Genomic DNA, 16085 nt, shown 5'->3' on the forward strand with positions numbered 1-16085 from the left:
GTAGTGGAATGGAAGGAAAGCAATCTTCAAAGAACTACATACCTTTAATAAAAGTTACTTTTGCCTTATATTTATTAAACCTCAATAAAACTGATAAGCATGTAGGCAGGCAAGCAGGCAGACAGACAGAAAGATAGATAAGCAAACCAGACAAACTGAAAGAAAAAAGGATAAAATTAGAACACTGAAGAACGAAAACATATGTCAAGAGGATGAACAGAGCTAATCAGAACATTTCATAGACTGTTTTGTTTGGAATAATGACAAAGACATTAAGTTAGACCCCACTAAGCTAAATATATTAAAGTTCTAGTGTACTATTGAAAGAATAAAAATACAAGGTGTACCTCTCATATTAGGAGAGTTTAGAAAAATGAAGAAGAAAAGAAAATAGGGTATAAATTCCAAAAAATAAGAACTATGTTTTATTCTTTTTATTCCCAGTTACTATGTGTAGTACTACCACACAGAAAGAATTCAAACAATGTTCAGTAAATGAACATTAGCAAGGGTGACTAAGAAAGTCTCAGCTACAGCCACCACTGGTATATAGATATGTTTGAATCTATCTAGGAAACTAATTAAATAGGTAATTATGGGGGGACTTCCTATAAAAAAAAAACTCATCCTATAAGAGAAAATGAATCAGGTAGATAAGCTGGATCTTGTTTAAAAATTACAATGATGAAAACAGGTGATAGATTCTGAGAACCACATGTTATTTGTCATTGAATTTTGTCTTCCGTGGACCCACGTCTAAGGCCTCATGGGAGTATGAGTAGGAGAAAATAAAGTAGGAATGGGAGTAGAAGAAAATAAAGACAGAATGAGTTATTTTACCAGAAATGTATTTCCTAGTTAAACTTCATAAATATAACCTCCAAACTGATGCCATGGCTCTGAGCCCACACTGAGAATGGCTTCTAAATCTATCATTTAGTCAGAAGAATGGACACCAGAGCCAGGCACAAATGAATATATTAGAATACTTTACAGTCAAGAACTACATTAGAGGTATACTACAGTTACATATGTATGTATGTATTTTTTACTTACTGGACTATATTATACTGTCCAGGACCAGGCCCTGACTTTGTAGGTAACTCGAGTCTTCCCAAAGAGTTGCCAAAATGTATCCCCTTGTATTTTAAAGTTGTATTGGAAAAATCCTTAAAAAAAAAAAAAAAAAAAGGTAAAGATGAGACATAGTTTAAATAAGCCATAAAACAATGTTTAACTTCATTTAAGTCTAAATCTAAAGGAAGGACAGCCTTAGTCAAGGAGGTTCTGCTAACAATTGCAAAACTCTTCTCTCAACCTAAATTAAAATTGTTGTGCCCTATCCCACTCCTGAGTCAGCCAGGATTCCTAGAGAGGTATCTCTAGTCATCCTCAACCAATATGAACAGCTCTCTTGGCAGTACACTTAGCAATCTAAAACCTTAAGGGCAATAAACATGAGCACCTCATCATTTTAAAAAGGGAGGGTAGGGCAGAACTATATGATTTAGGGAATAGAGAGTCTGTTAAAAATGATCTTAACTAAATAGAAATTAAATTAATTTCCAGAAATCAAATTCAAGTATCACCAACAGATAGTAGATAATTTTTAATTACCTAGCATTTAAACTATAACAAATTCATGCAAGTTTTCAAATAGCAACAAATATATGACAAACGAATTAAATACTATCCCCAGTTTATTCTATTAATGCTTGAGGTCCAGACTCAACCTCTAATGCCAAAGAAATTATTTGTGACAAGAGATATCAACAAGCATGTTTCCTTTGCATCCACTATAGTAAATGTCAAAATTTAAGCATGACCCTAAAAAGTTTACTTTAGGGAAGTTAAAGGACATGGTTTCATAAAATAATGAAATATAAGAACAGTAACTTCCCTTATAGAAATTCTCTTTTGTTCACCTACTAGATTCTAAATTGAGCATTCAAAAACTTCTTTAAAAATCATTTCTTAACTAGGGTAAAAGGTAAACTCTGGCCTACTTACCTTATTTTTTAATTCATATTTGTAAAAATATAGTTTTAAAATAAGCTTGGATTAATAATCCAATTTATATACATATAAAAAATAAAATCCCCATAAGAAACTTGTAGCTCAACTGCATAAAGCAGGGTCACTTGTCCCAGGTAAGTATTATTCTTCTAAAACAGTGGTACCAACCTCTCTCAATTATCATTATAAATAATAATTAATAAAATAAACAGCAATATTCGTGAATAAAGTATAAATCCAATTCAAAATGGTGAATCAAACCCATATCTGCCAAGCTCCTAGCAAAATTTCAAAAAATTTTTTATAAAATAGACACAAATCACCAGTACTAGAATCTAAGAGATAGTATCAATCATGTTCCAAATCTTCAAAGAATTTCTGGAAAATATAACATAGCAGAGACTACAACCAGAAATAGAACTCACCACATGTGAAAAGAACCTCCTCTGAAGCCTACTAATGAACCCAATAAGACAGAAACCAGAGATTAGGATGGGCTCTTTAGTGGAAAGTAGGGAGGAATTCTCAAAACTACTAATACCCTCATAGATTTGCGCCACGGCCATTACATAAAGAGATGAAAGACAATGTTCACCCACACTATTCTTGGCATGCATGGTTGGAAATAAATTGGAAGCTCTGCCACTAGCCCCTAATGAGGACAAACTCTATTTAGAGCAGTACCATTCCAGAAAGCTTTGGGATGCCACAACAAAATCCAAAAAGCATCTGGTACAGCACTACAATTCCCTACTATATGAAAATGCCTTTTACTTCCTAAAACTTACCATTAACTATCCCTCAGATGTTACAGAATACAACACAATAAAACTAAACTTTCCCTTCTACACCCACCTGTCTTAAAGAATTAAATAGGGGCCAATAAAATCTCTGACAGAACTTTGATGTTTCCATGAAGTGAAATAGGACCTTTGTCGATTCTTTTTACAGATGTAATCCCACAGAGAAATTGAACTGCAGTTTTTCTACAGGTTTCCCCTGCTTTGATTTCCCCTGTTTATTCCTTGCTTGGGGTGGTAGAGGATGTTGGAGCTGAGGGTAGTTATTAATTAAATCTAAGTAAGATTCAGACATGTTTTTAAATGTCTAGTGAACTAACAGGGCAAATCAACCAGAAGGTGAATGTGAAAACTAATCCTATGGGAAGCAGCTAATCATAAGGACCCTCATCCAGTAAGAAAATCTTACTGCCCAAAAAGTGGCAAATGTTAAATGTTGAATATTTTCTATGGACTGAATTAGCCCTCTAACAATTCCCACTGGATTTTTGCCTGTGTCCTGGAGGGTACCAAAAGGCTATGATAAAAATCTGAAAGATTTCTTTCATTAAACACTGGTAAAACTCAGTGCTACTTTTATACCTCTATAATACAATGTAAAACAAAAAGAGAAAGACATTATTCCCCAACTTCACCCCAGCTCATCATGCAGCTTTAACTGTGATCAGGTACATTGGTAGAAATTCCCAGCAGACAGCACCATCTGGTAAGACACTGAAGTGCCTAGTGGAATGGCAGCTGTCTCAGTGGAAACAGACTTATTCAGGAGTGTGGTCAAGACAGCCCCTGAGAACTCCCGGCAACACCCAAAAAGAAGTTACAGAAGGCTAGAAGACCTCTAAATCAATAGGAGAAGATACTTACATTAGAGTTATTAACAAAATTGTGACTTGTTTTAGTAACCCACAATCCAATGAAGCCTGGGAAAACTTGTTACATAAATAAAAAGAATTAATTCTTATTTCCACTAGGAATATTTCCAGCACTATAAGGGCCTCAATGTACTTAGATTATTAATATGTAGATTCCTTCTAATGAATTACAACACAAAGAGCAGAGAGGTATTTTCCTATCTTCACTATAGACATTCAGCTTTAACACACTTATGAAGCTATAACACTATAAAGTACTATATCAAAGTAAGGTGATATTATAACCATTATTATCATAAGTAGGTTGTCTAGTTGATACATGATTCTCAAGCCCAGATCTTTGTCAGTACTAGAAGGAACAGAGTTATGAAGAAAACTTGAAAGAGCTATCTCACCAATCTCTATAGCACTTAGAGTATACATTGCTTTGGCACTCCTGAGCATAACACAAAAGGAAATAAGGCAGTCAGATCACCCAAAGGCTTTGGATCTGGAGTACAGAGACAAATGTAACACCTAGCATGAGAGTATAGAAAAATGGAACACCCTGACATGTCCAACAGAGCTACAGATGGTAGCAGATGAATACTGGAAGAAACTGTGGCATCCACTAGAGTAGCTGAAAAGCAGCCTGCTCCTTTGGGTCAGTGGCAACTCCAAAGACTGCTGCACCCTACAGAGCTTTAGGAAAAGAAAGAATGTCAAGCCACACAAGACTTCTTTTTTCTAAAGTAAGTGTTGTAGATTATCTTTCAAATGGATTTATCTAACATAGCCATGCATTTCAAAATACATAGTTTTGTGTACAGAAAGAGCAAAACATCTTCATTGTGCTATATTTTATTTTCTAATTAGAAATTAACAGAAATTCCATAATTGTGCAGATTTTAGGCATAATAAGTAAAGTACACAAATGTAGAACTCTGTTCTAATATAACATAACCATGTTAGATATATAAGATATTTTATATATTTCAGGCAGAAGCATATCTACTATGTTTATTTACTATAGCCTATAGATTTTTTTTTAAATCAGCATTTTAAGACAGCATTTTGGTAAATCATCTCTTACATCACATTTTTATAGCCTAAAAAATACATGTTAAAGTTTTATATTAATTCTTTCAACACAGCATTTCAAGACCTTGAATAGAATTAGGTCAGGAAACTCTTCAGGTTATTTACACTATTGTGATTTTGTGGTTCAACTGTTTAATAATTCTTAAAGTAATCCAGCAGAAGGAAAGATCATGTATAAATATACATACACACCATTCAAGACATTAGCAAAATCCTTTTCCTGTACCTACACTAAAATTCATTTTACCCAAATCATATTAATTTTTTCACTGAACTCTTGACTACAGAGGTTACTCAGGTAAATGTTCAATCTGAAATTTAATTTAGAAGCCTCTTAAAGATGGAGGACAGAAAATGAAAAATAAACTAATGCACTCTTAACTCTAAATCATACTCTCTTTATGTCAAGAAGTGTTGACAATACCAACTTCAAGGTCATTGTCAACTTGGAAAATCATTAGCAAATAAAATATGACTTAACTGAAGCAAACTCAGCAGGGGGCTGCATTATTTTAAGTAAATGCTGTAATATAACTTGAAGAAGAATTACTAACTGCCACTCCCATTGACAATAAAATGTATGAAGGGGCTATGCAACTTTTCCACCATGTCTTTTCCATAATTAAGTATGGAAATAGAATTTTTGAAGAATTAAAAGTCCCAAAGTGCATCAATTCAAACACTAATGGACCGTTCTCCAGCGTGGCAGCACACCGGTAGCTCCCAGCATGTTATCATTAGCAAATGTCCGTGCCATAATTCCACCACGAACTTTGCTTGTGAAGTCCACCTCTAAAAAGTAGGCTTCTAATGGTTACCTGGGTTCTTCTTAAAAAAGAAAGAGGGTGTGTGGGTGGCTCCATGGGTTAAGCCGCTGCCTTCAGCTCAGGTCATGATCTTAGGGTCCTGGGATCGAGTCCCACATCAGGCTCTCTGCTCAGCAGGGAACCTGCTTCCCTCTCTCTCTCTCTGCCTGTGTCTCTGCCTACTTGTGATCTCTCTCTGTCAAATAAATAAATAAAATCTTTTAAAAAAGAGAGAGAGAGAACACAAGAGAGACACTAAATTTTATAACTCAAATGTTATACAAAGTAATTTATGTACAGACTTTTCCCTTACAGATTGAATAAGCTAAAACTTATCATTTGTTGGTTAGAGTCTTACACAACTCTTAATTTCAAAGCCTGTTTTCTATTTAAACTATGTAAAATATCTCCAGCATATATTATTCACCAGTTCAGGGAAGAACCACAACTATTTCACACCTCTTGGATTATTCTCTTAATCTTCTATTAAAATTCACTCATCTAGAAACTGAGTCCATATATGAGATTATCTCACAAAGCAACTAAAGAGATACATAGAATTATCATAAATTGGGTAAAATCTAAATGAACATTACTACAGTATCAATTTCACAATTCCTATACAGTCTATAGGAATCTGTATTTTTTTTTGCTACAGGAAAAATAAAATAAATTTTATATGTCAAAGTAATGTTTATTCATTAGGTATAGGAAACTCTTCAAGTTAATTTACACTGTAGTGATTTTGTGGTTCAACTGTAACAATTCTTAAGGTAATCCAGGTTTTGTACATCTAGGTAAGCTTGGAGGCAAGGTTCTAGCCCTTGAATAGATGATAGACTATTCCAAAACAAAGAAATAGTGTATATGAAAAGTTTAATTTTAAAGAAAGAATAACCATTTTGAGATTTAAGGTAAAGTATCCAGAGAATTGTTTAAGTTAAGGCCAAAGATCCAGGACTATTGTAAAAAACAGCTTATGCAAGGACAAATAACTATTAAGTGGTGAAGCCAAGAAACAAACCGAGGTGCTACACTCCATTCAACTACATCTCCTAACTTTTCCTCACCTTGAACAGAATATACTGCTATTAAACCATAGGACTTCTCTAATTTCACTGCAATTTTTACATAATTTATCTCTACTGTTCTTCTAAGCATCTTACTCAAATATCTAAAATACTGGCACTGTCTGCTGAAGAAGACTAATTATTTTGAGATTATTTACAGGATGGTGGGATAGTCAAGGCCTGGAAAACCAGGTACGGCATAGATAAAGAAGGCAAGATACTCATGGGACAAAAGACCCCAGAGTCAGAAGAAATGACCCCAGAGCTGGAAGAAGTCTCTGAGAATAGGAGACACATCTGTAAATTACAATGTCCTTCCTATCCATATTTCCAGAGATAACCTGGTTCTTCGTAACTTTTATAGCATAAAACAGTCCAAACCATGAGAGACTCTGCACTCTGGGGAAAAAACTGAGGGTTACAGAATAGAGGGGGGTGGAGGGATAGGGTAACTGGGTGATGGGTGTCAAGGAGAGCACATGTTGGGATGAGCACTGGGCTATATGCAACTAATGAATTGCTGAACACTATAACAAAACCTTATGATGTGCATATGTTGACTGAATGAACATAATGAAAACAAACAACTGTACTTGAACATAAAAAGTATCATTTCTACTGAATTCCATAATCAACAGAAATCAAATAGGGGAGTTACAAGCTAAAAATAAAATAATACTGGCTTATGTATTTGCCATTATCATTGTTCTTTAATTCTTTGTATAGATTTGAGTTACTACCTAATGACCTTTCATTTCAGCCTGAAGGACTGCCTCTAGCATTTCTTTAGAGGAAGTACTAGAGATAAATTCTTTCAGTTTCTGTTTACTTGGGAATGTTTTATTTCACCTTCCTTTTCCAAGAACAGAATTCTCAATTGGCCGTCTTTTTTTCTTTTTCCCAGCACTTTGAAAATATCATCCCATTGCCTTCTGGCCTCCATCGTTTCTGGTAATAAACTGTTAATCTTACTGGAGAACTCCTTGTCACTTCTGCTTTTTTAACACCTCTCTGTCTTTGGCTTTCAACGGTTTGACTATAATGGATCTAGGTATGCATCCCTTTATATTTTATCCTGCTTGGAATTCACTGAGCTCCTTTTATGTATATATCAATGTTTTTTTCAACAAATTTGGGGTGTTTTAGCCATTATTTCTTTAAACATTCTCTCTGACCCTTTTTTTTTCTTCTTTCCTTCCTGGACTTCCATTATCCATATATTGGTCAGCACGATGGTGTCCCACAAGTCTCTCAAGCTATGTTTATTTTTCTTCATTCCTTTTTCCTTTGTCAGACTATATAGTATCAATTGATTTGTCCTCAAATTTCCTGATTCCTTCTTCTGCCAGTTCAAATCCATTACTGAATCCCTCTAGTAAATTTTCAAGACCATAACTATTACTTTTCAATTCCAGAATTTTTATTTGATTTCTTTCTAAAATTTCTAACTTTTTATTGATACATTCTATTCAGTGAGACACTGTTCCTACATTTTCCTTTAGTTCTTTAGACATAGATTCCTTTACTTCTTTGAATCTATTTAAAATAACTGATTTAACAACTTGGTCTAATAAGCCCAACATACTGGCTTCCTCAAGCTCAAAAACAGTTTCTATTGATTGCTATTCCTACATATGGACCGTATTTTTTTGTTCTTTGCATTTCTCATTTTTTAAGTTGAAAATTGCACATTTTAGATAATATAATATGGCAACTATAGAAATCAGAATCTCCCCCTACCACTGAAGTGTTTGTTGGTGCTTGTTTGGTTAGTGATGTCCCTGGACTATCTCTAGATTCTGCATTTTTTGTCATATGTGTCTACTGAAGTTTCAGCCTGGTTAGCTAAGTGGTCAGGTAATGGACAATCGTAGGACAAGTCATTTCCTTAAATGCCTTGAACTAATAAGTCTCCAACTTTTGCAGTGGTGCTCTGTGCATGTGTCAGCACACACCTTCAATGTTCATATAGGCAGTCTATTAGTCTACCTTCCAGTGCAGTAGCCTTACCTATAGATAAGAGCTTTCTATCTTGTCAAGTCTGTTTTTTGCAGGGATGGGTTAGCAATGAAATTTCTTTCAGTGTTTTACAGGACTAAGCAAGTAAGTAAATATATTGAGAATAATAGAATAAAGGTCTCTCACTGAAAAGCAAAAACTAGAACAAACCTGTGGTACTGGATTAGAATTTCTTAAGAACAAGATACTGTCTTTTATAACCACAACATAATTATCAAAATCAGGTATCAGCATAAACTCAAAGTTTTTAATAGATAAATAAGAAATAAGTATGGATTTCTAATCCTGTCCATTGACAGCCTGAAGCACCGCAGGAACAATGCATGTACATAGTATAATGATCTTGTTTTGAAATATCATTCTCCACTAAATGGAAATAGGGCTCCTTAAAGAAATGTCTGATTCCAAAGCTGGAGCAGGGGAAAAAAAATTGGTGAACCTGGAACATCTTACTGCACCAGAAGGTAAAGAAATGCTCAAGGAATGATGAGGACATGTCAAAAAGACAAGAGATGCTAGCTTAAAAGGGCTCCCAAGGATCAATTCTGGGGTAATTTAAACCTCGGAATAAATAATGAGTAATAAATGATAAATTTTTTAGTAAAAGAGGAATTCATGAATCCGTGATGATATAAATGGGAAAAAAGATAAGGAAAGCTCTCCTTTAAAGTGCCAACAAACACATGTTAAAGGAAAGATGGGTCATAAAACCACCCCTTGATAAACATCACAGCAAAATTGAATCAAGCATCATGAAAGGATATTTAACTAGTAAAGTTTGATGACGAAAAATATATCTACTTATTTTTAAAGTAACTCCCACAAAATATTTATAAATTTTTTAAAAACAGTAATTTACACTATAACTGGAAGATACCACCTCAAATTAACATCACCAATCATGAGATAAGCAAATATCCTGTGCCTCTTTATGTGATGCACTGAGAATACTCATTTCTGGAGTATTCCTGCCAAAATATATAAACTTATTCTAATCATGATAAAATATACATAAAGCCAAAATTAAGAAGTACTCTACAAAGTAAATAGGCTATACTCTTCAAAAAGTCAAGGTTACAAAAGACAAAGACTAAAGAACCATTCCAAATTAAAGGACATTTTTTAAGATTTTATTTATTTATTTGACAGAGACAGAGAGAGTACACAAACAGGAGGAGTGGCAGGCTCCCCACTGAGCAGGGAGCCTGATACAGGACTCCATCCCAGGACCCTGGGATCATCACCTGAGCTGAACACAGATGCTTAACCAACTGAGCCACCCCGACAGTGGCTGCACTAGTTTACATTCAAGGGTATCTGTTATGTTTGTACTGTTCTATGTGTAATTATATAAATTACAGTAAATACCTATTTTTTAAAACTCTTAACAATTCAAAGAATCTAAGACGCAAAAATGTCCCAGTATAGCCACAAACCAAATGGTTTCTAAAGATATTTGGGTCTAAGCCCAAAGATGGAGACATATACAAACAAAACTTATAGAGTACTAAAATTGAAAGTCAAGCCAAATCTGAGAATACCTATTCTTTGCCCAAGGTTTGTCACTCTTCAGCCTCTCCTTAAGTCCATGCTTAATTCTGGCCATCTTCCTCATGGGGATTACTTCTTCCAGATCTCATAAAAGTATAAAAATGTTAAGTTCAAAAGCACTACGTACTTCAGTCTTGTAACTAAGTAAAACCAGACAAATCACTTATACTCATGGATAATTCATATATTTTAATTGGCTAAATGAAATTTTGGCTCAGTTTTGGCCAGGTTTAAACCGAAAAACCTGCATGAGATGGACGTGCTATAATATGTTTGATATTTTAATTAAAGAGAAGCTCCTTAACTTTTTAAAAAAATTTTTGTGAAATAAATAATCCTTATACTATCAGATTCAAATTCCTTTATTTAAAAAATCCCTTTTCCCTTCCAAATTCAGGAAAGGAATATCTATGTATTGCATAAGATTATACATTGTAGCAGACACTTTTGTAAGTGAAACTTGTTTCCTCTTCTTCCTAGATGTAGTTAGACTATATTTACCAGCCTTCTTGGCCTTAAGTGTGCCTCTGTGATTAAGCTTTAATACCCAGATTTGGCTACAAAATCCTCCCACTAGCAGTTCTCCATTCTCTTTCCCCTTTGCCAGCTGGATACAGATGAACTAAAGCCCTTCGATGATGATAGTGACATGAATGGAATAAGCCTGTTCCCCTGGATCTCTACATAGAGGAAAGTCTCTTATCAACAAGGAATACCTATATGAATGAGGAGAAAAAGAACTTCTGTTGTATTAAGCCACTGAGATTTGGGGGTCTATTTATCACTGAAGTTGGCATTACATTAATTAAAACATGCATAATCACAAACAATCTTCCAACTGTCAACAGAAAATACATTTTACTTACAAATTGAGGTTTATAGTATGCTGGACCTAGTGTACTGTCACTAGCAGGTGGAGAATGTTTTATAATACTGCCATCCTCATTAATATCATAACCATATGACCATCCACAAGAAGGAATTGAAGGAACATCAACACTTCTGTAAACTGTAGGTGGTACTCTTGAAATTTTCTATAAGAAAACATTTTACATTATTTACTTAGAGGTAAGAAAAGGAATAAAGAACCAAATATTAAAATTTACTAAAAGGCAAATATAAATATTGACTTAATGACTTTCATAATATAAACCAGAAATGTTGATTCTATAAAAGTAATTTAAAGGAGTAAATTCAAGTCTCACCTAATCATATAAATTAAGAGAATATACAGTATTACCATTAAAGCCACCTTAAGAGGAAGAGTCTCCCTCACTTGGCTCAGTTATTTATTTTACTTAGTAAATAAGTAATACTGATGCTAAAAGCAGGCATTAACTCCTAGTCTCATCATCATTCGCCTGTTCAAAGTGGTTACTTGTGCTATACTATCATAGTATCTCCCCGGCAAAAATGAACTTTATATTTTTCTGTAACATTTCCCAGCTTCATTCTTTCAGCTAAATCAGCTCCTAATTTACCTCCATATTACTGGTGCTCTATATAAATATCCTAATTATGCTGACCAGATAGCAAGAAAAATGTCTATGACATAATCCTAAATGGAAACAGAAAAATAGAATGTATGTCTAAGTAAGACACATGCAATCATACATAAGTATATGTAGTAATATATATGATTTAATGATGAACTTTTAAAAAGCTATGCAAAAATTAACAGAATTATCCAAGTTATAGTCAGAAGTTTTAGGGTGATTATCATTTTTTTAAATTTCCTTTAGCATGAAATATTTTATAAATTAAACAAAAAGAGAAAGCAACATATAGTAGAAATACTAGTATAAAATTTAGCAAATGAAATGCTGGCATTTAAACAATTTAGTTAAAAAATTTTTTAATTTAAAAAATAAACAATTTAGTTATCTGGAAAACTACTTAAGAATATATTGATCCTCTGTTGTTTCTGAATAAATAAATGCTATAGTTTAGTGTATGCATGCCCACATGCCCAATAGATAATTACGTTATAAATATACTATCACTGGCAGAATTTTACTTTTTTTTATCATTAGAGACCATATACTGATCATCAAATTATAACAGGAAATATTGAATAGCTTCTCCAACTACTTTCAAAAATTATTTCCATGATATCAAGACTTTCCAAAATATGTCCCCTATCTCCTTCTCTACCCTCTATTCCTACCTTAGATCCTATACTCCAAATATTCTAAAGAACTCTGTTCTTCCCCAGACATACCAACCCACTAAAAACTGCAATGTCTTTATTCACATGGCTTTCTCTTCCTGTAGTGTTTTTATCCCATTATTTTTAACACTTAGTGAATCCTTTAAGATCCAGTTTGATTGTGATATCACTATTCCCTCCAAAAACTCTCTACTTTGGTCTACTAGCAGACATTTTATTATGATATATGTTTATTAAAATAGCATTGCATCAAATATTTAATACTGAATTATATAATTTCCCTATTAAAATTATAGATCCAGGTCACCTGGGTGGCTCAGTGGGTTAATCCTCAGCCTTCAGCTCAGGTCATGATCTCAGGGTCCTAGGATTGAGCCCTGCATCAGGCTCTCTGCTCAGCGGGGAGTCTGCTTCCCACCCCCACCCCCACAACTGCCTGCCTCTCTGCCTACTTCTGATCTCTCTCTCTCTCTCTCTCTGCCAAATAAATAAATAAAATCTTAAAAAAATAAAAATAAAAAATAAAATTATAGATCCTGGGAAGCAATGATTTGTCTTCTATGTGTTGCCAGGGCCTAGAATTATGTCTATTATACACAGTCTCTGGAAAAAAATGTCTGATATTAGTTTCAAATGCACACCATAGTAACTGGACAATTCTATACATTACACAATGCTCACCACAAGTGCAGTTACCATCTGTCACCATACATATGGTGACATATGTATGGTGACATATGACACACATACATAGTCATAATGTTACAGACTATATTCCCTATGCTGTACTTTTCCTCTCCATGACTTATTTATTTTAAACTGGAAGGAAGGAAGGGGATGAAGGGAAGGAAGAAATTCCTAATTTGTCCATTAAAAAGCATTCACAAGTCTTGAAAAAAAAAAACTTACTACTTTTCAGAAGAAAATATCACAGTGTTATTAAGAAAATGCAAAAGATTAAAGTCAAATAAAGTAAGTGTTTCCTTCTCTAAAAAGATCTGATAAATCCTTGCATAAGCAAATGAACACTTACTTTGTCCCCACTTATGAAATAGCAAATATTTAAATATACTTATAAACCTTAACTTCATTGTCATTGTACTGACATTATTCAACTGAGCACTTAGCTCTAAAATATGTCCCCTAAACAAAGCTGATTAAAATGTAATTAAAATGAGCTATGTGAAGGAGTTATGGAAAAAGAAAAGAGAACCACTCTAAATAAACTGACCAAAATCTAGATTATTTATTTCAAAGGGCTAGGCCTTTGGTATAAAAACTATTCATTGGGGAGGGTATGTGATTTGGTGAGTGCTGTGAAGTGTGTAAACCTGGTGATTCACAGACCTGTACCCCTGGGGATAAAAATATATGTTTATAAAAAATAAAAAATTAAAAAAATAAAAAATAAAAGAGGACAGCCAGAAAACCTTCCTGGCTTCACAGACTAAAAAAAAAAAAAAAAAAACAACTATTCATTATATAACACCAATGTATTTTTCCAAACATGTCATCTGCTAGTCTCCTACATGAATTTTTTACTTGGGTCAGTACAATCTTGGGTCTTCTATGGACCCTACTACACTACCTTCACCTCTATAGCTCTCCATGCCTGGAAGGTATAGTCCAACTCTATTCTTCAAGGCCAAACTTCTCTATAAATCCTCTACAAAGTATACTTTGCCATGATGTAGTAGTCTTCCTTTAAATTCCTATGGCACTGGGAGGCCTGGGTGGCTGAGTTTGTTAAGCATCCAACTCTTGATTTTGGCTAAGATCATGATCTCAGGGTCATAAGATGGAGCCCTGACTCGGGCTTTATGCTAGGTATGGATCCTGCTTCAGATTCTCCCTCTTCCTCTATCCCCCAGCCCCATTGCTCTCTCTAAAAAAAAAAATTTTTTTTTTAAGATTTTATTTATTTATTTGCCAGAGACAGAGGGAGAGAGAGCGAGCAAGCACAGGCAGACAGAGAGGCAAGCAGAGGCAGAGGGAGAAGCAGGCTCCCTGCCGAGCAAGAAGCCCAATGTGGGACTCGATCCCAGGACCCTGGGATCATGACCTGAGCCGAAGGCAGCTACTTAACCAACTGAGCCACCCAGGCGTCCCTCTAAAAACAAAATTAATGTAGTTTTAAAATTCCTATGGAATTCAATTACACGGTTATTCATTTAGCACCTATCATATTTCATCTTGCATTAGTAACAATCTATATAGCTCTCTCTCATCTAAATTTTAAGTTTTTTTTATTTCAGGAATCATGCTTTCAATTTCACTGTATTATTAACAGTACTTATTACAGAGTTTTCTCTCTATATATAGGTAGACCACTCGGGTGGTTTTTTAAATCTCCTTTACTTTCCATTTACCATAGAAATTGGAAGTGATAATAGATTTATTAAAAGCAAAAACGAAGTCAGTTGTTAATACAATAAAAAACTAGTTTATACACATTGAATATTAATTTAATTATAAACTACAATATGGATACTAATAAAAATAATTTTTATAGTAAAGTTTTTCTTAATGTACTTACCACATAAAATATTAAACCTTTTCTATTTTAACTAAAAGAAATGTCAAAGTATAATTTAAAATAGCAACATACTGATTGAAGATGCTCTTTTACCTGTAGTGCTTTTCTGTTCATGATATCTAATGTTCCAGGATAAAACTGATCATAGCTCGCTGGTCCTGGACTATCTGAAACAAACTTCTTAAAACGCTTCTCCCGGTTTTGTAGACTATGACCTCCTTTTATATTATACTAAATTGGAGAGAAAAAAATGAAATAATTAAAAGAAGCACTTGATAATTAATACTATTTGGTAAGTATTACATATTAATATGAACAAACAGTTTTAAAACCCAAGGCTCTTGACTAAAGACATCATTCTAGTAAAGAGATAATAAGAGAGGACAACAGCTATAGTCATCAGTTTTAACTATGAATTCAGATTAAAATTTACTATACTTAGGACACTCCAAGAGAATGCAAAATTCAGTTTTAAAACAGGAATCAAAACAAAGGAATCCTGAAAGTTGTAGAGCAAGAATGAAGAGCATACACTAGCAGGCCTCAAAAGAATACGTATCTCTGAAATGAGCTAAGAATATTGGTACTCACACTGCAAGGAAAAAGCAACCTTTCCAAGCTTGTTTAGGATTAATTATTTTCATGAACTACTTTTTGGTCATTTCCAGGGATGCTTACATAGGCTTAGTGGCAACTGCATGGGTTTTTATTTGGTTAGCTGGTTTATTCCTGGTTTTTTTAACAGCACATTTTTCTTTTTCTTTAACATATAATGTATTATTTGTTTCAGGGGTACGTGATTCAACAGTCTTACACAATTCACAGTGCTCACCATAGCACATACCCTCCACAATGTGCATCAACCAGCCACCCCATCCCTCCCAAACCCCTCCACTCCAGCAACCCTCAGTTAGTTTCCTGAGATGGAGTCTCTTATGGTTTGTTTCCCTCTCTGGTTTCATCTTGTTTCATTTATTCCTCTTCTCCCCCTGTGATCCTCTGTCTTCTTTCTCAAATTCCATACCTCAGTGAGATCATATAATTGTCTTTCTCTGACTGACTTATTTCACTTAGCATAATACCCTCTAGTTCCAGCCACATCACCACAAATGGCAAGATTTCAATTTTTGATGGCTGCATAGTACTCCACTGTATACATATAGCA

At 34.2% G+C, this 16085-nt stretch overlaps 1 protein-coding gene across 1 annotated transcript in view; it reads right to left on the reverse strand.

The window, feature by feature from the left end:
• Positions 1 to 1052: 1052 nt before the first annotated feature.
• Positions 1053 to 16085, reverse strand: part of LOC132026775 (sperm-tail PG-rich repeat-containing protein 2-like) — a 36075-nt gene continuing 21042 nt past the window's right edge. Inside the window, exons 3-5 of the mRNA XM_059415069.1 lie at positions 15014 to 15151; positions 11081 to 11248; positions 1053 to 1169 (exon numbers count right to left, since the gene is read on the reverse strand). Of these exons, the coding sequence (XP_059271052.1) occupies positions 1053 to 1169; positions 11081 to 11248; positions 15014 to 15151 (423 nt within the window). The remainder of the gene's footprint in view (positions 1170 to 11080; positions 11249 to 15013; positions 15152 to 16085) is intronic.

This window comes from Mustela nigripes, chromosome 1 (genome assembly GCF_022355385.1).
Source record: "Mustela nigripes isolate SB6536 chromosome 1, MUSNIG.SB6536, whole genome shotgun sequence".
In the NCBI taxonomy this organism is placed as follows: domain Eukaryota; kingdom Metazoa; phylum Chordata; class Mammalia; order Carnivora; family Mustelidae; genus Mustela; species Mustela nigripes.